Raw genomic sequence first — 23,945 nt, forward strand, 5'->3', positions numbered from 1 at the left:
TTTTTTTATTTCAAAGAGAGGCAGGGAGAGGGGGAGAGAGAGAGAAACATCAGTGATGAGAGAGTCATTGACCCAATGCCTCCTGCTGGGGACCGAGCCTAAAACCGGGGCATGTGCCCTGACCGGGAACTGAACTGTGACCTCCTGGTTCATGGGTCGATGCTCAACCACTGAGCCACACTGGCCAGGCCAATATGAGTTTTGATACATATAATAAGGAACATGATGAAAAATAATAATTATATATATATAGACAACCAAGTGCTGGCAGGGAGTGGGAAACTGGTCAGCAGTTTCTTACCAAGTTAAACATACAGTTATCCTAGGACCCAGCAATCCCACTTGTAAGGATTTACTCAAGTAAAATGAACACCGGGTGTTCATATGACACCCGAATATGTATGTTTATAGCAGCACTAGTAATGATGTTCCCAAACTGGAGCCAACCCAAATGTCCTTTTGTGAATGAATAGTGACGCACGTACACAACGGAAAACTGCTCAGCAGTCAAAAGGGATGGGCTCCTCATACACCCAACTGCACAGACACGTTCCAAATGCTAAATGAAAGAAGCCGGTCTCAAAAGCCACATTATGTGTGATTCCATTTATATCACATTTGCAAAAGGATTTTATTTTATTTTATTTTATTTTATTTTTGTAAAATATATCTTTATTGATTTCAGAGAGAGGAAAGAAGAGGGAGAGAGATAGAAACATCAATGATGAGAGAGTCATTGATCTAGCCCACAACCCGGGCATGTGCCCTGACCAGGAATTGAACCCTGATCGCTTGGATCCTAGGTTGACGCTCAACCGCTGAGCCGCACCTGGCCGGGAGCAAAAGGATTTTAAAAGTTGTAGCAACAAAGAGTGGATCTATGGTTTCCAGGGGCTAGGGGTGTGGCGAGAGTCTGGCTCTACAAAGGAGGGAGTTTTTCAGGGGGAGGGAATTATCTTCTGTCAACTCTCACTGATTATTTACATGACTCTGTACACGTGTCAAAACTCATAGTCAAATATCAAAGAAAGTGAAGACAGTGCCATGTACTTTTAAAAACAAAAAATTAAATAAATCTTATTGCCAAAAAGTACCCCTCAAACATAAAAACACTGTAGAAGAGCAGTGGTGACTGCCAGGTGAAAGGAGGCAGTTTCTGTTGGAAAGGGTACCTGGGGACCCTGATGGGGTTGATGATGTCCTTAGTCTTGGCCTGGCTGGGGGTCATATGGCCATAGGGTTCACAAGAACTGATTAGGTTAGATATTCATGTTTTCTGTGTGTGTGTGTGTGTTTCAAACATGCACACAAGCTCACCTAATGAACTAAAATGTGACAAATGTCCCCACTGGCACCTGGTATGTGGAAAGAACCCATCTGCCTTTTTGGGGAACTGGAAGGGAGATTTGTTTTGAAGCTGGAGAAATTCAGAGGCCCGGCCCTAGTGGGCATCCAGGGAGCAGGTGGTTTTTCTGAGGTCAGTGAGAGCCACGGAAGGTGTTAGACCAGGGGCTGACACCTGGTCCTGTTGTGACACGCTGGCAATGGGCAGCAGGCAGATGCCCAGAGAAGGTGGCCCTCGTGCTCCTGCGTGTCTCTGCACTTCCGTCCGCTGTCTGCTCTGTGACTCAGCCTGGCCTTCTCCTTTTGCCTAGCTGGTTATTTCTGTTCTGTGCTGTCCTCCCAGCCCTGCCCCGCTCAGACTGATTTATGCTTTTTTTCACCTGCCTGGCAGTGGGAAGTCACCCTGACCTCCTCAGGGCCAACCACTGGGGGTGAGTGGATAGTCCCGGGCCTCCGTGCCTCAGTGGCCAGACAGGGGTGGGGTTGGGGGACCTTATCAGACTTCCCATCTGCTATTCATTATGACGCAACAGCGAAGAAAACCGCACTTTCTTCATAGTTGGGGATTGGGGGAGGGGCGACAGTGCTGCTGTGTGGCGCCAGGCACTCACCTTCTCTGAGCCTTGATAGTGCCATCTGTGGGGGTTCCAGAGGCCTCTGAATTATGTGTATCTCCAGGGAGCGGTGTTCCAGAACTTTCTAGAACTTTTAAGAACTTCTCAACAGGGATTCTGCACACAGAAACGGCCAAGATCTGCTGGATTGGAGACAAATTGCAATCCCCCTTTGCTGCGAGTGCCAGGAAGCAGCCATGTGCTCACCCTTGCATCGTAGTCCTCCTTCGAGGGTCCTAAAGAGTAAGGGAGTCAGGGTCCTAAAGATCTTGACCCACAGGTTGGATTCACAAGATCTCCCTATGCCCAGGCTGCCTGTTCAACGTCTCCCGGCTGTCAAATGCCATCTGCTCAGCATGGCCTCCCTTGACTCCCTGTGTAAAGCCACAGCCCACACCCCCCAACATCTCCCAGCCCTGTTCTCTACTTTATTTTTTGCTCAGAATGTATTGCCATCCAACAGGCTCAAATATATTTTTTAAATGTCTTTCCTGCCCTGGCCGGGTGGCTCAGCTGGTTGGAGTGTCTTCCTGTACACCAAAAGGCTGTTGGCTCAATTTCCAGTCAGGGCACATACCTTTTTTTTTTTTTAATATATCTTTATGAATTTCAGAGAGAGGAAAGGAGAGGGAGAGAGAGATAGAAACATCAATGATGAGAGAGTCACTGATCGAGCCCGCAACCCCGGGCATGTGACTCGACAGGGAATCGAACCCCGATCGCCTGGATCCCAGGTCGATGCTCAACCACTGAGCCACGCCCGGCCTGGTAGGGCACGTACCTAGGTTGCAGGCTCAATCCCTGGTGCAGGCTTGTGCGGAGACAACAGATTGATGACATTTCTTTGTCTCTCTCCCTTCCTTTTTCTCAAAAAAAAAAAAAAAAAAAAGGTATTTTCTTACTTGTCTAACTAGAATGTTAAGCAGAGGGGTCAGGGATTTTGTCATTTTGTTTTCTGCAGCACCTAGAATGCCTGGCACACAGTAGGTGCTCAATCAATGTTTTCTGGGAGAATCAATGGCCCTCCTCAAAGCCTCCTGGTTAGTGTTTAGACCCTGGAGCCCCACGGGTAAAGCCGGCTCCGGGCCCTGTCTGGTCCCATCATGATCTGTGCCTCAGTTTACCCATCTGTATATGGGAGGAAATGGCAGTAACTCCGGGGCGACGTGCAGGTGCAACAAGCCCACACACGCAAGCACTTCCAACAGCAGGAGCCGCCCCGCCCGCGCCGCCGGGACTCTGAGGCTTGCTCCTGATTGGCTCAGAGCGGGCTCGGGGCTGGGCCAGGGGACAGGCCAGGGCGGGGTCAGGGGCCCCGGGACCAGGGAGTCCGCCCTCCTGCAGAATGAGGAAGGAGGGCCCAGCCAATTGCTGGGACCCGGGCTGCTGGGGCCCTTCCAAGAGCCGCTCCGCCCTCCCCAGGGGCACCCACCTCTCCTCCTCGCCGCCACAGTCAACCTGTTAGGCCGGGCCAGGCAGGTCTGGAGATGGGCGGGGAGCCCTGAGCCTCTGCACCCCAGCTCCTGCTCCTCCTCCTCCCCCACCGCCCTGTGCCCAGCACTCAGGCTTCTCGGAGCTGGGCTGCCTGGGAGCCCGAGGACAGGAAGTCCGGGGTTCCAGTGGGAGGGGTGACCCCCAAGAAGAGGGCAGCCCATTCACGCTTGGCTGCCAGGAGCCCTCCCCAGAGCCAGCAGAGTGGGGGTACCCTCCCCAGGGGGCCAGGGCCATGCTGCCTTGTGCCTTCTGAGGTCCCGCACCATGGCCCGGTCGCTGACCTGGCACTGCTGCCCCTGGTGCCTGACAGAGGATGAGAAGACAGCCGCGCGGATTGACCAGGAGATCAACAAGATCCTCCTGGAACAGAAGAAGCGGGACCGAGGGGAGCTGAAGCTGCTGCTGTTGGGTGAGTCCAGGGCCTGGCGAGCGGGCAGAGGGAAGAGGGGCTGAAGAAGGTCCTCCCGCACCAGGGTGGGAGAACCTGGGAACCCACTTGCTGGATATGAAGACTGAGGCCCAGAGAAGCCTAGTTCCTCGTCCAAACATGGGCCCAGCCACCTTGCAGAGCATCTGCAAGAACAGAGGTGGCCCCGCGGGATGGCCTCATGGGGCCGGCCCCAGCCTGGCAGGCCCAGCACGCCCTACCGGCTCTGTGTCATGGAAAGGGAACCATGAGCTCAAGTCTCTGCCTGGGACTCTCCCTCCAGCTCCGTTCCTGACTGCCCTCCAGTTCCTCTCTCCCTGTCGCACCAAGCAGTCGGGAGGGCTTGACCCAGATTCTGGAGGTTTATTAGCATGAGTTTTGCAGGCAAAGCATTGCCAACTGGTTCTGATTGATTGATTGATTGATTCATTCATTCATTCATACATTCAAGAAGTGTTAACTCCTGGGGACAGAGCAGCAAAGGAGATGGAAGTTGTCCCTGCCTCCATGGACCTCATCTTCTGGTGAGGGAGGTAGACATTAAGATAAAAGAATTTCCAGAACCTAGAAGACTGAGGAGGAAAATTAAACCAATGAGGCAGTAGGGATGACTTGAAGGGCAGCAGACTGTGACCTCAGAAACCTCAAATCTTGTTGTCCACATGTGTCCACTTCCCCAACCACTTCGCCCTGTGTATGGCCCCAGGGATGCAGGCCTTGGAGGGTCTTCCAGGACTCTCTGAGCCCTGGGTGTGGGCTGGGGAAGGTTCTAGGTGTCCTGAAGTCACATCTGCCTGGCCCAGGTCAGAGAAGCTGTATAGTCACCTCTCTCTTCCCTTGCTCAGTGGGAAGCCCTGAGGATTGGAGAGAGGAAAGAGAGTGGGAGCACTGGGCCCCCAGGAATGGCACCTTAATTGAGTGACCTTCTAACTTCTAACATTGCTTTCTCTTATTGAACTAGGTAAAATAATCCCCCCTCCCATTTATTTCTCCAAGAAGATCTGGCATGGCATAAAATTCAAACCCTGGCGCCCTTGACCTCTCAGACCCTAGCTTCATCTATTGACCATAATATTTCAGCTGCAGCCACCTGGCTTCTTTGCTCTTCATTGAATATTTCATATTTTCCTTAAACATTTGGTAAAATCATCAATGAGCTGTTTGAGCCTGGAAAGTTTTTGATTAAGAATTTAATTGCTTTAATAGCTATCTCTATTTCATTTCTTTAACAGGGTATTGTTATATTAAATAATATATGTGATATATTTATATATCATTTATTAATACATAGGACTATTTAAGCTTTGAGTAAGCTTTGGTTATTGGTGTCTTTCAAAGAATTTGTCCATTTCTTCAAAATTATTAAATTTATGGGCATAGCGTTGTTTATAACATTCCCTTATCTTTTTTGTGTGTGTAGAATCTGTAGTGATGTCCTTTTTTTTTTTTAATATGTCTTTATTGATTTCAGAGAGAGGAAGGGAGAGGGAAAGAGATAGAAACGTCAATGATGAGAGAGTCATTGATTGGCTGCCTCCTGCATGCCCCCCACTGGGGATTGAGCCCACAACCTGGGCATGTGCCCTCACCGGGAATCAACCCTCAATCTCCTGGATCGTAGGTCAATGCTCAACCGCTGAGCCACGCCAGCCGGGTTGATGTTCCTTCTTTAATTCTTTGTCTTCAGTCCCTTTTCTTCATCAGTCAGACTAGGAGTTTATAAATGTTAGTGATCTTTCCTTGTACATTTCAAGTTTATTTACCCCAACCTCAGGGCCCTTGCACTTGCTGTTATCCCCGTAAAGAGCTCTCAGTGTCACCTAAACCTTTGTATGACTGGCACTCTCACTCAAGGAAGGTCTCAGCTCAACTGTTATCTGCTCAGAGAAGTTTTCCCTAAATACCATGGCTACACAGACAGCCTCATCCTTCTCTATCCTCTCTTGACTTTTTCCCATAGCACCCACTCACTGACACTCAGGTGTTTACTTGTTTATTGTCTGCCTCTCCAGTTATACAGCAAACAGTGTAAGAGTGGGGACCATGTCTGTCTTATCCACTCCTGTGCCCCCAGCATCTAGCCCAGAAGGACAATGAACCTGATATATAGTAACTGTCTAATGCATGCTTTATAAATGAGTGAATGAATGAATGAATGACTCATTCAATCCTGATTTAGGGGCAATTTTCCCCAGAGCTGTACCATATCTTCCTGGAGATGGGCAGGTCCCTTGCCCCACACCACTCTAACTGCTGCACAGCCAGCCCCAAATCGGGAAGCCCCTTCTGCTGTTGTGGGGAAGGGAGGGGGGAGAGGAGGTTGTCTGTGTCCCTGAGCACTGATGGTCACCCTGTAGACAGCCCTGTGGACTGGTTTCGACCACCCCCATCCCTTTCCTGAGGGCCACCTCCACACCTCTCTACCTTCTTGAAAACAGGAATTTTAAAAAAGTTATTTTTTCCTAAAGATTCACTGATCCTTTTGAGGATGAAGGCCCAGGGCCCAGAGGGTGGGAGGGGGGAGTGTCTGTCTATGACAGGAAGCGATCACCATGTTGGGGAGGGGGAAAATTCAGAATGAAGCCAGCTCTGTCCACAATCCCAGATGAGGAAACCAAGGCCCAGAGAGGCAAAGTGACTTGCCCAAGGTCACACAGCCAGTATTGGAACCTAGAATTCCAGTTCCAGGTCTGTGTGTCTGACTGCCCTGTGCACGTGCCTCAGAAGAGAAAAGCCACAGAACGCCAATGACAGACCAGGACACTGAGGCCCAGGGATGTGGCAGCATTGGTCTGGGTCAGTGGCCACTGGGAGCCACAGCTGGACTTAGAAGCTGAGCCACCTGCCCCCCTGCTGCCCAGACTGGCTCCTGTACCCCAGGAGCCCCGTTTCCCGGGGCGGAGGCGGGGAGGCGGGGCCACCGTCCCAGTGGCAGAGGCTGCACGCTGTCGCTGTCTCGCTGTCCCGCTGTCTCGTGATGCCCAGGGCTTGGCCCGCTCCTCCTGGCGCCTGCTGGTTTCCGCTTCCTCACCATCCCGGGAGGAAGTATCACTTCCCCTCTGGGCTTCGGGCCGCCAGGTGGCTGCAGCTGTCCCCGCAGCCCCCAGCCCCATGTGGGGGTTTCCTGAGGCAGACCAGGAGCCAGGGGCTGGAGGGATTCCAGGTCCCTTAGTGGCTTCAGGACAGGCTTGGGCTGCAAAGAGGGGTTTCCAACCATGGAGTTCTTCAGAATTCAGGTTGTGATCCATCCATGAGTCACAAAAACCATGTTGTGGGTGGAGACCAGAATTTTTTTTTTCTTTAATAAAACAGAAGAGACAAGGGGGGGGGGGGGGAATCAGTACACCGCAACATTGTTAACTGTCGCCTCCTGAGACCTTTGTTCTCTATATTTTTGGTGGAGACCTCAGGTCTGGAAGGCGACATGGAGAGAGGTCAGGGGGTGCAGTCCCCTGCCCCAGGCCTCAGGGCCATCTCCGGCAGCCCCCAGAGGAGCCGTCCAGTTTCTAAGCGTCTGTAGAAATGTCACATTAACTGATATGTTGATGACGCCTGACCCACCAGACTGACCATGTCCCATTCTGTGGATGGAGGACCCATAAGGGTTGACTTTAGTCCCCTGCTTCTCCAGTAGCTGTGTAACCCTGGGAAAGGCACTTCACCTCTCTGAGCGCCATGTCTCCTCTGCAAATGGGAAAACAGCAGGGATCTTATGAGGATGGACCGAGGACATGCAGAGTGCCTTGGCGCCTGTCCTGGCAGATGCCAAGAGTTAAGCCATGCTCGCTGCGATGATGATGAGGCCGGTTGTTACTATTATAATTGTCCTTACTGTTTAGGTAGCACATGGGGAATTTTCAGCACGATAATTAAAAAGCTCATGGGCTCTGGACTTAGACAGAACTGGGTTTGACCCAAGGCAGTCCCCTCAACAGATCTGGGACTCAGTTTCCCTACCCGAAAAGTGGGGCCAAGAGGGGTCTCTCTCTCGCCATGAGGCTCAGGTGAGATGGTGCTTCATGCTCTCAGCTCTCAAGGGCACGTGGGCTCGGCCGCTTCTGCCATCCCCTAATGCCAAGCTTCTGAAGACTGGCAGTCTCCCCAGGTTTCTAAGTGGGAAGCAAGGCTGTGGGTTTATGTCACTGACTGTGACATTCAAATGTTTCACTTGCAGCATATTTAGTGAGCTTGGCATTTGCTCTTCCTAAAATCCAAGAAATTCCAGAATCTGAGACACGTGGCCCCACATTGGAGAGCTTTAGATTATGGACCTAGGGACCCTGTGGGGTGCTTTGTTTTCTTTTTGTTTTTTTTAATCCTCACCTGAGGATATTTTTCCCATTGCTTTTCAGAGAGAGTGGAGGGTAAAGAGAGAGAGGGAGAAACATCAATGTGAGAGAGACACATCGATTCGTTGCCTCCCACATGTGCCCCATCCAGGGGCAGAGCCTGCAACTGAGGTATGTGCCCTTGGCTGGAACTGAACTCAGGACCCTTCAGCCTGTGGGTTGACATTTTAACTACTGAACCAAACCCTAGGGCATTTTTATTTTTTTAAGAAAACATTTTGTTTGGGAATAATTTTGGATACACAGCACAGAGTTGCCCTCTAGTCCTAAGCAGCTTCCCTTCACATCCATGTCTTTTTTTTTTTAAAGATGTTTTTATTGATTTTAGAGAGAGAGGAAGGGAGAGAGAGAAGCATGACTGGATGCCTCCTGCATGCCCCCTACTGGGAATCAAGCCTGCAACCAGGGCATGTGCCCTGACCAGGAATTGAACTGCTGACCTCTTAGTTCGTGGGTCAACACTCAACCGCTGAGCCACACCTGGCTGGGTCACATTCACATCTTATAGAACTGCAGTGCCATTGTCATAGCTGAGGAATGAACATGGGACCCTTCCTGTCGTATCACTGTTAACTAAGCTCCAGACAGTGGATTGGGTGATTTGACTGTCCTTTCCATGAAGGCCCTTTTCTTATTCCAGGGTGCAATCCAGCATTTCATGTTGCATTTAGAGTTGTTTTTTTCTTTCTTGACTTATTTTGAAATGTGTGCAGACTTATAGAAAAGTTGTGCCTGGATTCTTCTGCATTTTTTTTTTCCTTTTTAATTTATTGATTTTAGAGAGAGAGAGGAAGGGAGAGAAAAACATAGACCTGTTGTTCTACTTAGTTATGCATTCATTGGTTGCCTCTTGTATGTGCCCTGACTAGGAATCGAACCTGCAACCTTGATGTATCAGGATGATGCTCTAACCAACTGAGCTGGCAGGTCAGGGCTGCAACTGTGAACATTTTACCACATTTCCTTTATTCTTCTTCCCCGAATATATACACACATATATATGCCACCTGTAAGTGTATGTATATATACTTATAATTTATTGAATCCATAATTATAGCTATAATTTATTTACTATACATTTATATATTTAATACATACATACCTATTTTTTCTGAACTGTTTGACCTGATGCTTATTTACCCCTAAATACTTCAGTGGGTTTGAATCTCACTACAAAGCAAAGGCCCCCCAGGACCACGACCAAAAGCTGGCGGTGAGCATGGCGCAGTGCTGTGGGCCAGACATACCTTACTCACGCCTGCCAGCTCTCCCACTTTCCCCACTAATGTCCTTTATGGCAACACAACAGTGTCTCATTTTCTTAGACCTCGATTCCAGTGGACTTATAACACTCGGTGCCACCTCAGACCTGCCCTTGTCACCCTCAGATGTGCTGGGGATTGTCAGGGGGCAAGATGCCCCTGGGGGGTGATATACGGTAGCACCCTCCTTTTCTTTGTCTCCCACACTCTCCACCCTCCTCCCTGCCCCTCTTCCTCTGCTCCTATTTCCTCTTTCTGGGCACCAACCAGGCCGCTCCTTCCCTTTTTGCTGCTTTTCCAGTTCCTCCTGCAGCAGTCCCCAGTCTGGTCCCTGGGAAACCCCCATACCTGTGTCTCCCAGGAGCCAGGTAGGGTGACCAAGATGTTGGAGGAGCCTCCCAGCCTTGCACCTCCTGCCTGGCTATCACACCCATTTTACAGACAGAAAACAGAGGCACAGAGGGGGAAGGAGGTTCTGGAGCTCAGGCAGCAGGGAGCTGAGCCTTGGTCTTTGAGTTTCTGGTTCTGGGCTCTTGAAAAATCCAGAATTAATATCACAAACCCAGGGTCGGTTTTGTGTGTGAGCAATCTGGGCAGTCCCCCAGTGCCCTCTCTCAGAAGGGCTCTGTTTTTTTCATCTTGCACTTGGCCCTGTCAGTTCTGCAGCTGGGCTTGCAAGAGCCCCTTTCCCCACGTTGGTTCATCAGCAGGGCCCTCCCGATTCTGTTTCCTAAATATCTCGCATATGTGTCCCCTTCTCACCAGCTCCTGGGTCCACCCCATCATGTCCTACCTCTACCAGTGCAGTGCCTCTGCCCTGATACCCCACAGCCTGTCCACCCCCGCAGCAGCAGCCACCAGAGGGTGCATGTGAGCATCCAAATGGGGTCCTGTCTCTCCTCTATCCACAGTCCTCCCTCCTGGGCTCCCACCGCCCTGGGGTAAAAGCCCAAGTTCTCCCACAAGACCCTGTATGACCTGCCCTGTCCCCTCCCTGCCATCACCTCCTCCCTCTCTTCCCCTCCAGACACATGGGGACCCTTCATTGTTTCTCCAACATGCCAGGTGTGGGCCTGTCCCAGGACCTTTGCACAGGCTTTGCCCTCTGCATGGTATATCCTCCCTCCAAATCTTGGCACAAGAGCACCCTTCCCAGCCTTCGGCTCTCAACCCTACAAGTCACCTCCACCAAGAGGCCTTCTTTGACACTCAGCTATAGTAGTCACCTAAACATTCTTTATCTACCCTATTTTAGTTCCTTCATAAAAGTTTTTCTACCTGAGATTATTATAGCAAATAGTATTAATTACAATTAATAAACACTGATAGTACTAATAATAGTGAGCACTAATGTAGCTCTTGCTATATCTAAGCATGCTCTAAGCCATGGTCCACAAACTTTTTCTGTAGAGAGACAGATAGCAAATATTTTCAGCTGTGTGGCCAGAGGGTTTCTGTCCGACTACTGAACTCTGTAATTATAGGGAGAAAACAGCCTAGACTATCAGAACACAGGTGGGTGTGGTCATGTGCCAATAAAACTTTATTGATAGACACTGAAACCTGAATTTCACATAATTTTCACATGATATGAAACAAGTTTCTTTTGATTTCTTTCAGTGTGAAAACTGGAACCATTAAAAGTCTCAGAAACAAAAAGCATACAAACTGTAAAAGCTCCCTGGCTCTGCCTAAACAGGCTGAATTTGGCCCGAGGGCCATGGTTTGCAGCCCCCTCCTAGGAGCCCTTCCAATGAACTCATTTGCCTTCAAGGTCATTGCTTGGGCAGGGCCTGGGGCTGATGCCCGGGGCAGGAGTGGGGAGACGAGGCCAAGGGTGGTCCCAGAGCGCGCGGCCCTGGCTGAGGGGAACCTGAGCCCAGGAGGCCCGCCTGAGACCGAGCGCTGGTGTGTCCCCACAGGCCCGGGCGAGAGTGGGAAGAGCACGTTCATCAAGCAGATGCGCATCATCCACGGCGCCGGCTACTCCGAGGAAGAGCGCAGGGCCTTCCGGCCGCTCGTCTACCAGAACATCTTCGCGTCCATGCGGGCCATGATCGAGGCCATGGACCAGCTGCAGATCCCCTTCAGCAGGCCAGAGAGCAAGGTGACCGTCCTGGGGTTGCCCTGTGGGCCTCGCACGGGGGGGGGGGGCCCTTAGGACCACCAGGCCTTGCTAAGAACACCCCCTCCAGAGCTTTCTTGAGACCCTGCCCTGCATTCTAGGCAGCTCTGCCCAGCATGCTTTCCCCTCGCATGTCCCCCGTGCGTCCCCAGGGCTCCATCCTTGGACCCCGTGGGCATGGGGATCCTGAAGCAACACCTGCTCCCCTGTGGAAATACTAATACAATGGGCTGATTACTGCGGGGAGAGGCTACTATGCAGTTCATGCATCATATTACCTTTTTTTTAAAAAAAACAAACACATTTTATTGAGGTAAGAACACTCAACATTAGATCTATCCTCTCAAATTGTAAGTGCTCAGTACGGTATTAACTGGAGGAAGTATATTGTGCCGCAGAGCTCTACAACCATCCATCCTGCCTGACAGAAACTCTGCCCACTGCACAGCAACTCTGAGTGTCCCCTCCCCAAGCCCCTTCTTCTCTGTCCCCCTGAGTCTGCCTGTTCTGGTTGCCTCCTGTAAGTGGGGTTGTGCGGTGTTTTCCCTTGCGTGCCTGGCCTGTCTCACTTAACATCGTATCCTCAAGGTTTATCCACATCGTTGCCTGTTGTAGAATTTCCTTCTTTGTATTTATTTTTATTTTATTTTAAAATTTTATTTTTTAATTACAGTTTACATTCAATATTCTTTTGTATTAGTTTTAGATATACAGCATAGTGGTTAGACCACCACATACTTGACAAGAATTTCCTTCTTTTTAAAGACTGAATACTATTCCACTTATGGGCCACACTTTCTTATCCATTCATCTGTTGATGGATATTTGGGTTTTTTTCTACATCTTGGGTATTGAGAACAGTGCTGCAATGGGTATGGGAGTGCTCATATCTTTTCGAGATATGCTTTCAATTTTTTTTATAAACACCCAGAAGTAGAATTTGTGGATCATATGGTGATTCTATTTTTAATTTTTTGAGGAACCTCCATACTGTCTTCTGTGTGGCCGCACCATTTTGCATTCCTACCAACAGTGCACAGGGTTCTAATTTCTCCACATCCTCACTAACACTTGATGTTTTGGGTTTGCTTGTTTTTTATTTTTGTTTTGTTTTTTTAATAGAAAGTAATCTTTTTTAAAAATATATCTTTATTGATTTCAGAGAGAGGAAGGGAGAAGGAGAGAGAGAGAGTTGAAACATCAATGATGAGAGAGTCATTGATCCTCTGCCTCCTGCACACCCCCCACTGGGGATCGAGCCCACAACCCGGGCATGTGCCCTGACCGGGAATCGAATCGCGATCTCCTGGATCCCAGGTCAATACTCAACCACTGAGCCACACCGGGCTGAGCAGGGTTTGCTTGTTTTTTATAATGGCCATCCTAACAAGTGTGAGGTCACATTACTTTTCTAAAATCTGAAAGCATCTAGTTTGTGAATCTGAGATGGTCCAAGGACCTTGGAAGAGGGACTGGGGGCCTATGGTTCCTACCTCACAGGGCTGATATAAGAATGTGATAAATTAAAAGTGCCCAAAGCTCTCAAAACAATGCCTGGAATGTACTATGGGCTCAGTAAGTGTTAGTGGGTGAAACAATTATTTAATCCTCACAGTAACCCCTTTCAACTATTACCCCATTTTATAGATGAGAAGGGGGCTCCCCCTAAGGATAACCACTATCCCATCTTCCATCACCATACGTGGGTTGCCTATTTTTTTAATTCTCAAAGTTTCTGTAATGATTTTTTTATGTCTGGCTTCTGGTGCTGTACAATATGTCTGTGATTCACTTATCTTTTGGGGGCATCATTTATTTCCACCATAAGAGTATGTCTTGGTTTATTTATTTGTCCATTCTGATGTTGTTGACATTTGGGTCATCTGCATATTTCTGTTGGGTATTTACTTATAAGGGACATGTAGTAGACACCAAACTATTTTCCAAGTAATTGTAGCAATTCACACTCCCAGCAGAAGTACATGCAGAGTTCCAGTTGCTCCCTGTCCTAATCAACACTTGATATGGTTTTGATTTCCATTGCTCTGATTAATAAGAACTTGTGTACCTTTTCTTATGTTTTCTTATGTTCTTATGTTTTCTTATGTTTGTTGGACACTTGGATATCCTTTTTCGTGAAGCAACTATTCAAACCTTTTGCCCATTACTTTGATTTTGTTTTTTCCCCACTTAAAAAAGTACAGTTGCTCAGTTTTTTCTTTACTGATTTGCAGAAAATTCTGTGTATATTCTGAATATACACAGAAGCACTTTGTTACTTTCACATCTATTGTTAGATTTATTCCTAGGAATTCACTATCTTTTGATGCTACTATAAGTGCGATTTACATTTTTAAAAGTTTCCACTAGTTAGTGGTTAGCGTATAGGCACACATTTGATTTTTGTTTATTGATCTTGCATTTGGGGACCCTGTTAAGTTCTCTTGTTTATTCTAATAGTTTATCTATAGACTATTTTGGATTTCCTACATATAGTCACGTAATCTGTGCATAACCACAATGTAATTTCTTCCTTTCCAAACCCGACCTTTCATTTCTTTTCCCTGGCAGGGACCTCGGTACAGTGTTCATTAAAATGGCATGAGTGGGCATCATTGTCTCATTTTCAGTCTTCTGTCTTTTAACAGCAAAGCACTTTGTTCAAAGCCCATTAAGGTCTATTCAGGGGCTTCACTGAATATAGTTTTACTATGAATTTTTAGAAGAATGTTTCTCCTAATATTTGCTTTTAAAATTATTAATTGCCCTGGCCGGTGTGGCTCAGTGGTCGGGGTGCCGTCCTTTGCACTGAAGGGTCTCAGGTTTGTTTCCTGGTCAGGGCACATACCCAGGTTGCCGGTTTGATCCCGGGTTGGGGTGCCTACAGGAGGCAACCAATCAATGTTGCTCTCTCACATCAGAGTTTCTCTCCCACTCCCTTCCTCTCTCTCAAGAATCAATGAAAAACATATCTTTGAGTGGTGATTAAAAAAAATTATTAATCAGTTTTGTTGTGTTTTTTAAAACTTTGGAATATGTGTTTTCAGGCTGTGTATTAGTTTGCTCAGGCTGCCATAACAAAGTGCCACAGTCTGGGGAACTTATACGACAGAAATTAATTTTTTCACAATTCTGGAGGCTGGACGTCTGAGATCAAGGTGTCGGAGGGGCTTGTCTCCTTGGCATGCAGATGGCTGTCTTCTCTCTGTGTCCTCACATGGTCGTCCCTACTCCTTTTGTATGAGGACACCAGTCCCCACTCCTGGGGCTTTCATGTCCCTTACCTCGATGTGAGACCTGGGCAAGTTGCTTCTGGTGCCTCAGTAGCCTAATCTATGAAATGGGGGACACCTGTAGGGACTTGTCTCCTAGGAGTCAAGGAACCAGTGCTTGCAGAGACAGGAGGGGTGCCCTGCACTTAGGAGGCCCTCAGTGCACACGGGCCATGGCCTTTATCCCCTGTTGTCCTCTGGACCGCGTTTCTCTGCTGCCCCTGGTACTGGGACAGTCACTTTCCCTCAGCACGCCCTCTGTGGGTGGACGCAGGAGTGACTGAGGGAGCGCATCAGAGGGGACAGAGGTGGGGGGGCTGTGCGGGCCTGCACCTGGGCTGGGAAGGCGGGGCAGCTGAGAAAGGAGGGGAAGGGGGCTTGCTGGGATGTCGGAGGCTGCTCTGACCTGCCTCGTCCGTCCCTCCAGCACCACGCCAGCCTGGTCATGAGCCAGGACCCCTACAAAGTGACCACTTTTGAGAAGCGCTATGCGGTGGCCATGCAGTGGCTGTGGAGCGACGCCGGCGTCCGGGCCTGCTATGAGCGCCGGCGCGAGTTCCACCTGCTTGACTCGGCAGTGTAGTGAGTCTGGGTCGCGGCGGTGGAGGCGGGGTGCGGGGTGCAGGGTTGGGGGTGAGGTGGGCACAACTACAGATTGAGATGCAGCCAGCAGAGACCCAGTCCCAGGATTACAGCTGGACAGAGGGGGTCCCGAGTGGCCAGCTCCTACCCTGGAGACATGCTGTTGGGGACATGCTATTGGGTGTGAGCTGCCTTTGGGATGGTGGACATTGTTCCTGGGGTGAGGTTGTATTTGGGTGACATTGTATCTGGGGTGACATTGTTCCTGGGGTGAGGTTGTTCCTGGGGTGACCCTGTTTTGGGGGTGATGTCATTTCTGGGGTGACATTGCTCATTATCACATGGTGATGCTGTCCTGGGCATGATGCTGGGCGCCCAGGGTGATTTGCTCCCGGGCCATCACTATTTTTGGGGCAATGCCACTCCTGGTGACAGCCCCCAAGGTGACACCCTTCTACAGTGTTGCTGTTCTTGAGGTCACACCGTCCTTGGGATAACGCTGCTCCACAGGTGAAGCTGCTTCTCCCAACGCTCCCATGGCCTCAGGGTGGTGCTCCTGGGCCATCTACAGACCCCAGAGATCCTGGCTCCTCGTGGGGGGGGCTCTCTCCCCTACCAGGATCCTCACTGGGCCCTGGGTGGTGGGCCTGAGAAGGTAAGGGAGGCTGCAGGGCCAAGCTCAGGGCTCCTTGATCCCCAGCTACCTGTCTCACCTGGAGCGCATCACCGAGGAGGGCTACATCCCCACAGCCCAAGATGTGCTTCGCAGCCGTATGCCCACCACCGGCATCAACGAGTACTGCTTCTCTGTGCAGAAAACCAACCTGCGGTGAGTGTGCAGCCTGCTTGGTGGGGAGTGCTTCCTGGAGGAGGGGCAAAGCAGTTGGGGCCCTGAGGGATGAGTAGGAGTTTCCTAGACCCAGCTGTCAAGGGGGTTCCAGGCTGAAGGAGGCAGAATTGTACATAGACACCTCCAGCCCCCATACAGTCAGGACCAGGACCTGGAAGAGCCCAGAGTGAAGCACCAGAGCTCCTGGAAGAGGGGACATTGGTATTAGGGCATTGAAGGATGAGATCACTAGTGCCGCTCCTTGAGGGGCTATTGTGCAGGAGAAGACAGAGACTGTATGGTTGGAGCTATGCCAGAGGGATGGATTTGGGCTGGGGAAGCTCAGAGGCTGATCCCTCTAGTGGTCTATAAAGGGGGTGAGACTAGAGGTCTGGAGAGTCAGGAGGAGGCAGGAACCATGGTCCAGGCAGGAAGGGATAGTAAGGGCCGGGACAGTGGCCATGGGGATGGAAATGAGCAGATGGTGCAAGAAATGTTTCTAATGTAGAATGGACAGGGCTAGATGAGTGTGGAACTTAGAGCAAGGAGTTGAAAATGCCTCCCAGTTTTCCCATCAAGGTGACAGGGTAGAAGGTGGAGCCACCATGGCAGCAGCAGGATGGGGGGGAGTATTATATAAGATGATGAAGTCCTTGGGGTACATAGAGGCTGAGGGGTCTAGGAGGTGACTGGGCAAACACAGGCCTGAGCTGGAAGACAGAGTTGTGGTGGCCAGGGCAGCAAGGTAGCGTCCAGGTAGGGTGATGGCCAGTGTCAAAAGCTAAGGAGAGGTCAGGAAGAATACAGCAGGAGGAACAACTTCTGGGGTTGGCAGTTAGCGGGTCATCAGTGACCTTAGCAAGCTCTGTGCCTGTGGGCTGATGACAGCGAGCTGTGGAGAGCACAGGGTGATGCCTGGAGATAGTGGTTGTGATCAACCCACCCATATTGAGTCTCTCACTTCCATGGACACCCTCCCCCACCCCAACCACACTATTCTGGCCTCTGCAATAGTCCTTTCCAGGAAGGTTCATAATTTAGCTGTTTGCCATGAGCCTCCTCCACTGGACGGAGCGTCCCACAAGGTTAGGGACTGAGTGTCAGCCTCCTGCTTCACAGTGATGATCAGATCAAGATCAGAGTGGAAGTTGGTAATTGTGGGAGGATGGATAGATGGATGGATGGATGGATGGATGGATGGATGGATGGATGGATGGATGGATGGATAAATGGATAGACCAGTGAATGTACGGGTGTGTGGGCAGAGGATGGATAGATGGGTGGGTGGATAGATGGGTGGGTGGATAGATGGGTGGGTGGATAGATGTATGGATGGGTAAAAGTTTAGGAGTGAAGGTAGAGGGTGGGGATGTTCACAGGGAAGGCTGTGCTGGAGAGGGGATTTTTAGGTGAGAGACTGAGTTTGTTCTTAGGCTAAGGAGAGAGGTTAATCAGTGGAGTGAGGGCACAGAGGAAACTAAGACTCTGAGATGGGAGGCTGGCAAGTAGTGTACCCCACCCCTGTCTTAGTCTCCAGAGCCCCATTCTCAACATGGGGGTTTGAGGGAGTCTGACGTATGAGAGGGATTGGTCTCTGGAATCAGGAGCCACAGGCACTAGCCTCTTTCCCCTCCTGTACAGTGGGGCAAGTCCCTTCTTGCTCAGAGGCTTCTAGCATTTCCTGTTGGCTTCCTGAGTAACAGTCCTATCCCCGGGGAAATGACGCAGGGCTTATCAGTGACCCACATTTCTTAGAAGAGGGCACAGGAAGGCAGGAGGGCTCAAGCTTCTGTTGTGGTGTGTGGGGGTGGAGGCCTGGCCCTCGCCTTGGTCACACACAGGGGGAATAGTGTTTGCCACTGAACAGTCCCCTGGCCAACCAGAACACAGCATTTCTGCTTCACTGATGGGAAAACTTGAGTTGTGGAGACTGGCTGCAGTTTCCCCTGGGTCAGCCAGCCAGAACAAGGGCAGTCTCCGGATGCATCTGACCGCTGTCCTCCACCATGAGGGTAGAAATCAGACAACACAGTGCAGTAGAAGTTGGGAAAGTCCCTTCTCCTCCCTGCACCTCAGTTTCCTCATCAGTATAATGGGTGTAACAGTGATACTGTGGGAGTGAAATATAATAACCCACAAGAAGGTGGGCCCAGTGGCTGGCCTCTGTTCTTGCTGCTCATCACATTGATCTTGGCATGTCTCAGACATGACTGGGGTCTGGGGTACCACGTCGTGGGGCCTGATTAAACCTGAGCTCTGAAAGGCGGCAATTCTGGTAGGATTGTCGACGTCGGGGGCCAGAGGTCAGAACGCAAGAAGTGGATCCACTGCTTTGAGAACGTGATCGCCCTCATCTACCTGGCCTCGCTGAGCGAGTACGACCAGTGCCTGGAGGAGAATAACCAGGAGGTGAGGGCCACAGGGGGCGCTCGTCTCCTCCCGCTGGCCCAGGGACCCACAGCTGGGCAGGGAGCCCCAGGACCACTCTTGAGCGGGCCTGCGTGTGTCTGGTGTGGCTTTAAGCCTCACCTCCCACTCTTTCGCGATCAGACCATTGAGCCCCAAAACTCAGACCCACAAGTGTTTGTGTTGCCAGCGACACTCACATGTGACATGCGTGCACGCACGCACACACACACACACACACACAGCGGGACACTCATGTCCTGAGATACGGCCCCCCAGAAACACAACACAAACTGTCCTGGAAATACTATCACACTGCAGAGACAATGCCACACTTTTATTCAGAAATGCTAGTGAGGATCAATCTTCTTTTGTGACCTCTTCTCCTAACTAACATCCAGCATGAAGGCCAGGGACACTGTCATCTGTGACATGTGCAGTTTTAGTGGTTAAAGTGTCACAAAGACAGTTTGGGCATTTGAGAGGGAGATGCTATAATTTTGACTTTCAGAATGAATCAGACAGAATGAGTCTGAGGTTGTTCTGACATACCTCTCGCCAAGTGACATGTCCTAGTTTGCTGAGGCAGCTGTAACAAATGACCACAGACTGGGAGGCTGAGACGACAGGAAAGGTTTCTCTCCTGGTTCTGGAGGCTGAAGTCTGAGATCCAGGTGTCGTTGAGGCCATGAAGGAGAATCCGTTCCATGCTCTCCCAGCTCCTGGTGACTGGCAATCCTTTGTGTTCCTTGGCTTGTAGATGCATCCACCCATCTCTGCCTCCATCACCACATGGCATCCTCCTCATATGCGTGGCCGTGTCCTAATTTCTTCTTTTTATAAGGACATCAATCATTGGACTTAAGGCCACCCAATTCCAGTATGACCGCTTAATGAGTTACATTTTAAAGACCTTATTTCCAAATAAGGTCACATTCTGAAGTTCTAGGTGGACATGAATTTGGGGAGGACACTAGTCAGACCAGTTGAGGCACAGAACCATGTTGGGCTTACACAGCAGCTGGCCACACCCTCTCAGACCCGTCTCCGCGTAGAGGGAGGGCTCCTGTTTGAGCCAAGCTGGCTGACTTGAGTGATGAACTCCTGTGTCCTCCAACCCAGAACAGAATGAAGGAGAGCCTGGCTCTGTTTGGCACAATCCTGGAACTGCCCTGGTTCAAAAGCACATCCGTCATCCTTTTCCTCAACAAAACCGACATCCTGGAGGAGAAGATACCCACCTCCCACCTGGCTACCTACTTCCCCAGTTTCCAGGGTGAGTGTCCGAGAACTTTCTATACCCTACCTCCCAAAAAGCAGCTCCCAAGATAGATGCTCATCCAGGTCCTACACCAGCCTGGAGTCAGTGGAGTTTCAAATACAGTTAGACAGACCGGAGTTCCAGACCCACATCCTTCCACTGCCCAACCTCTCTCTGGTCTCAGTTTTCCCATCTGTAGAATGAGGTAAAATAACAGATACCCTCACACTCGATATAATTGCTTAAAGTGGAAGATTCCCAAAAGACATATATTACAGGTCTTGTGAGGGTGGGTCTGCTGGACAGAGTTCATTGTCATGAAGCATACCCAGAAGGCACAACACTATTTCCAGAATCTGCTTAGATTTTTGACACTTTTCTTTTTCTAACTTTCCTAGTCATCTCATCTATACCTAATTGGATAGCATTTTTATTTTTAAATCTGTGACTGACCTCTGAACAAGTCTTTCCAAAGGGCACGGCTTAGTTTTCATAGATACAAGAACCCTCTTTTATGCTGTGCTAGTGGCTAATAGATCTGTATTAGTGTCTCATTAAGTGCATATTAACCAGAAGGAATACAACAGGTTTGGGAACAAACCTTTGGTGCAGCCCAAGGCGCAAAGGGCCCCGGCCAACTAGAGCAGAGTACAGGACATGGTGGGCGCCGTGTAATGTATCTTCCAAAGGAGATGTAAGGTTTTGGTGAATCCAGGGAAGGGATGTATTAGAGAGCACTTTCCCCAGAGTGCCACTGTGAGGCTAAGGGAGCTGCTAGAAGTATCCCAGCTGAGTAACAAATGCCCCCCCCCCCAAAGTCAGAGGCTTAACCCAGCCACTTCACTTTGCTCACGATTGTGGGGGTCAGGAATTTGGGAAAGGTTGAGGCAGTTGTTCACCTGGGGTCCATGTGCATCGACTGGGGCAGCTGGGATTGGAGGTGTGCTTCCCAGATGGCTCCTTGCACCGTGTGTATGGTGACTGTTCTCCTCCACCTCTCCCTTCCTCCTCCTCTCCTCCTCCTTTTACTCTCTTCTTCTATCCCTCTCCCTCTCTTTTTTCTCTTTCTCTCCCTCTCCTTCCCCCCATCTGGTGTCTCCTAACCCAGGGCTAGGTCACAGCACGGCTGTCCCTGGATGGCCAGACTTCAGCCCGGGTGGAAGCCTCTGCTCATGACCTAGCCTCAGAGGTCGCAGATGGTTACAAAGGCCTCATTCTATTGGTCAGGAAAATCACCCAGGTCAGCCCAAACCCAAATGGAGGCAAAGAGTCTACCTTACGATGGCCAAACGGCCTGTGCCTGCAGGGAGGGAAGGAAGCAAGGGCAGCCACCTCAGAGACGAGCTATCTTTGTTTAATTGGGCTGCTGTGACAGGTGGCCACAGACTAGGGGACTGAAAACAGCAGACATTTTTTCCCTGACAGTCCAGGAGGCTAGAAGTCTGGAAGCAGGATGTCAGTCAGTGAGTGGCAGAGCAGAGTCCTTCAGGAGGCTCTGAGGGAGAATCTGTTCCAGGCCTCTCTCCTGGTTTCTGGTGGTTGCCTGCAACCCTTAGCATTTCTTGATTTATGATGCATCACATGCATCACTCCAATCTCTTCTTCCATTGTCACATGGCCTTCTCCGTCTCTGGTTGTCTCTCCTCTTTTTATAAGGACACAAGTCATTGGATTTAGAGTCCAACCTAATTCGATATGATCTCATTTCAACTCAACTCTGCAAAGACCTTATTTCCAAATCAGCTCATATTCTGAGGTTCTCAGTGGACGTGAATTTTGGGGGGATACTATTCACCCCAATACACAATCAACCATAGTAGATGAAACCCTTAGTTTGCATGTACTAAGCATCACCATGGGTGTGACCCTGTGGCCTTGTCAGAGCCCATATGGCCAGTCTCAGCCAGTCATACCCACAAGACTCAGAGACTGGGTGACAAATGTCAACTTATTCCAAGGTGGTGGTCTGGACACCTCTTATCACCCTTCTTAGCTGGCAGCACTTGGAGAGTTTGGGAACAGGGATAAAGTAGATAGTTTTGAGGATTGTTTACTTTCCTTAAGGTCAAAGGGAACCCCTATGACTCATTCTTTTCTCCCAGCCAAAGAGGCTGGAGCACCCAGTATACTAAACTTCCAGCTCCAGGCCTTTCTTTCCTGTATACTAAATAATACACATGACCAATAAACAATAAACAATAAACCAATAACAACTAACACATCTAACACTGATGGAAGCACCTTTATGTATTGACTTGTTTAAGCCTCATTAAAAACCCCTGTGCAGTAGGACTCATTTTTCTCACCTCTCTAGAGATGGGGAAACTGAGGCACAGAGAAGTACAGTCACTTGCCAGAAGTCATACAGCCAGTGAGTGACAGAGGCAGGATTCCAACCCAGGCCATCTGGATTCAGAGATGGCAGGTCTTACCCACTATGTTAGCCTGCCTTTCTGAAAGAGTGATAGCACACCTCATGGAGCTTTGATTATTGAGCATGGAGCCCTGGACATGATTACATTGAATCCTCACAACTCTGGGAGGCCTGGGGCTATTCCGATTCCAGTTTTACAAACCATGAAACTGAGGCTCACATAGGTTACGTGAATTAACATATACCCAAATTAGTAAGTAGCAGAGCCAGGCGGAGGGCCCATAACTCACCTTGTGCTTTCAACACAGCAGCCCATGTGCCTCACCAGGGCAGCCATCCCTTCCCCTTTCCCGGCCTCAGTTTCCCATCTGCACCAGCATCTATCTGCAGCTCGGGTTCCCATCCCTCCAGCTCCAAGCCCAGCCAAGAGAGTCTCTTCAACACGAGTTCTGACCAGAGCCCCAGAGCTGAGGCTCATTGGTTTGCTCCAGGTCATCCAGCCTAATGCTTCCAATGGTTGGGCTGGAGTCAGGTGACCTGCTAGAAACTCAAAAGCTGGCATCCACCTGTTGCAGCTGTAGTGGATACTTGCTGAGGTCCCTGCAGCCCTAAGTTGTCCACATCGGGCAGAGAGTTTCCAGGCCCCCCTGTTGGTCCTAGGAGGGAGGGTCCCTGCCTGCCTCAGAGCCTTGTGTCCTGACTGCCCTCACCCCTGCTCCCTAGGCCCGAAGCAGGACGCGGAGGCAGCCAAGAGGTTCATCCTGGACATGTACACCCGCATGTACGCCAGCTGCGTGGACGCCGCCGACGGGGGCAGGAAGGGCTCGCGCTCCCGGCGCCTCTTCAGCCACTACACGTGCGCCACGGACACGCAGAACATCCGTAAAGTCTTCAAGGACGTGCGGGACTCGGTCCTGGCCCGTTACCTCGACGAGATCAACCTGCTGTGACCCAGGCACCCCCTCCTCTGGTGTCCGCAGAGCGGTGGCGGGCAGGACCTTGAGGGCGTGGCCCGCGCTCTGAGAGCCCAGAGAGCCCCGCGGTCGCTCCAGGCCCGCGGGCGGGAGGGCCCGGGGTGCGCCGGGGATGGAAGGACAGTCCCCGCCCCTGCCCTGCCCCTGGCCAGGACAGCCCCTGGGGGCTCCTCTCTTGACTCCTAGGAAAAGGAGCACAGTGGTCATCTGGGACAGCAGGGTGGAGGAAAAGATGAAGAGAGCAGGGGATGGAGGACTTGGATGGGTGGGGCTCTCGCAGGATCCCCACCTCCGGGTTTATCCCCTCCTTGGTGGGAGTCTGGAACTCCCTGGGGATGATACCCCCAGGGGTGGGGCAGTGGTCCTTCAGGCCCAGGGACAGGACTCTGGCGCCCCCTAGTGGACAGGAGACAATACCCCCCAGTTTGAGGTCTGGGTAGCTCAGAGACCTCCCTTTTCTGTGGAGGAAGAGACTCCTGGAAAACGGTGAACCCCTAAGGGCCTCATGACTCAAAGTGTGTCCTATTACGGTTTGCAGACGGGAAAATGAGGCTCACAGGCATCCCCCTCCTTCCCAGGCTGGGGGCCCGGTGCACTGCATCTTAAAACCTGTATTTATTCCCCTACCTGCA

The 23,945-nt window shown here is 50.5% G+C and overlaps 1 protein-coding gene across 1 annotated transcript; it reads left to right on the forward strand.

The window, feature by feature from the left end:
- Positions 1–3,716: 3,716 nt before the first annotated feature.
- Positions 3,717–23,519, forward strand: GNA15 (G protein subunit alpha 15). Its single transcript, XM_016222181.2, has 7 exons — positions 3,717–3,861; positions 11,413–11,597; positions 15,315–15,469; positions 16,170–16,298; positions 18,578–18,707; positions 19,827–19,980; positions 23,063–23,519. The coding sequence occupies exons 1-7, from the start codon at positions 3,717–3,719 to the stop codon at positions 23,287–23,289; spliced, it is 1,125 nt and encodes a 374-aa protein (XP_016077667.1). The 3' UTR covers positions 23,290–23,519.
- The last annotated feature ends 426 nt before the right edge of the window (positions 23,520–23,945 follow it).

The sequence above is a fragment of the Miniopterus natalensis genome, chromosome 4 (genome assembly GCF_054644295.1).
Source record: "Miniopterus natalensis isolate mMinNat1 chromosome 4, mMinNat1.hap1, whole genome shotgun sequence".
Lineage (NCBI taxonomy): Eukaryota > Metazoa > Chordata > Mammalia > Chiroptera > Miniopteridae > Miniopterus > Miniopterus natalensis.

Excerpts from the sequence above, each read along its gene's own strand:
- GNA15 (XM_016222181.2), top strand. The coding sequence starts at position 3,717 with ATGGCCCGGTCGCTGACCTGGCACTGCTGCCCCTGGTGCCTGACAGAG. Across the intron at positions 18,708-19,826 it reads TGGAGGAGAATAACCAGGAG|AACAGAATGAAGGAGAGCCT; the intron begins GTGAGGGCCACA and ends CCTCCAACCCAG. Across the intron at positions 19,981-23,062 it reads CTACTTCCCCAGTTTCCAGG|GCCCGAAGCAGGACGCGGAG; the intron begins GTGAGTGTCCGA and ends CCTGCTCCCTAG.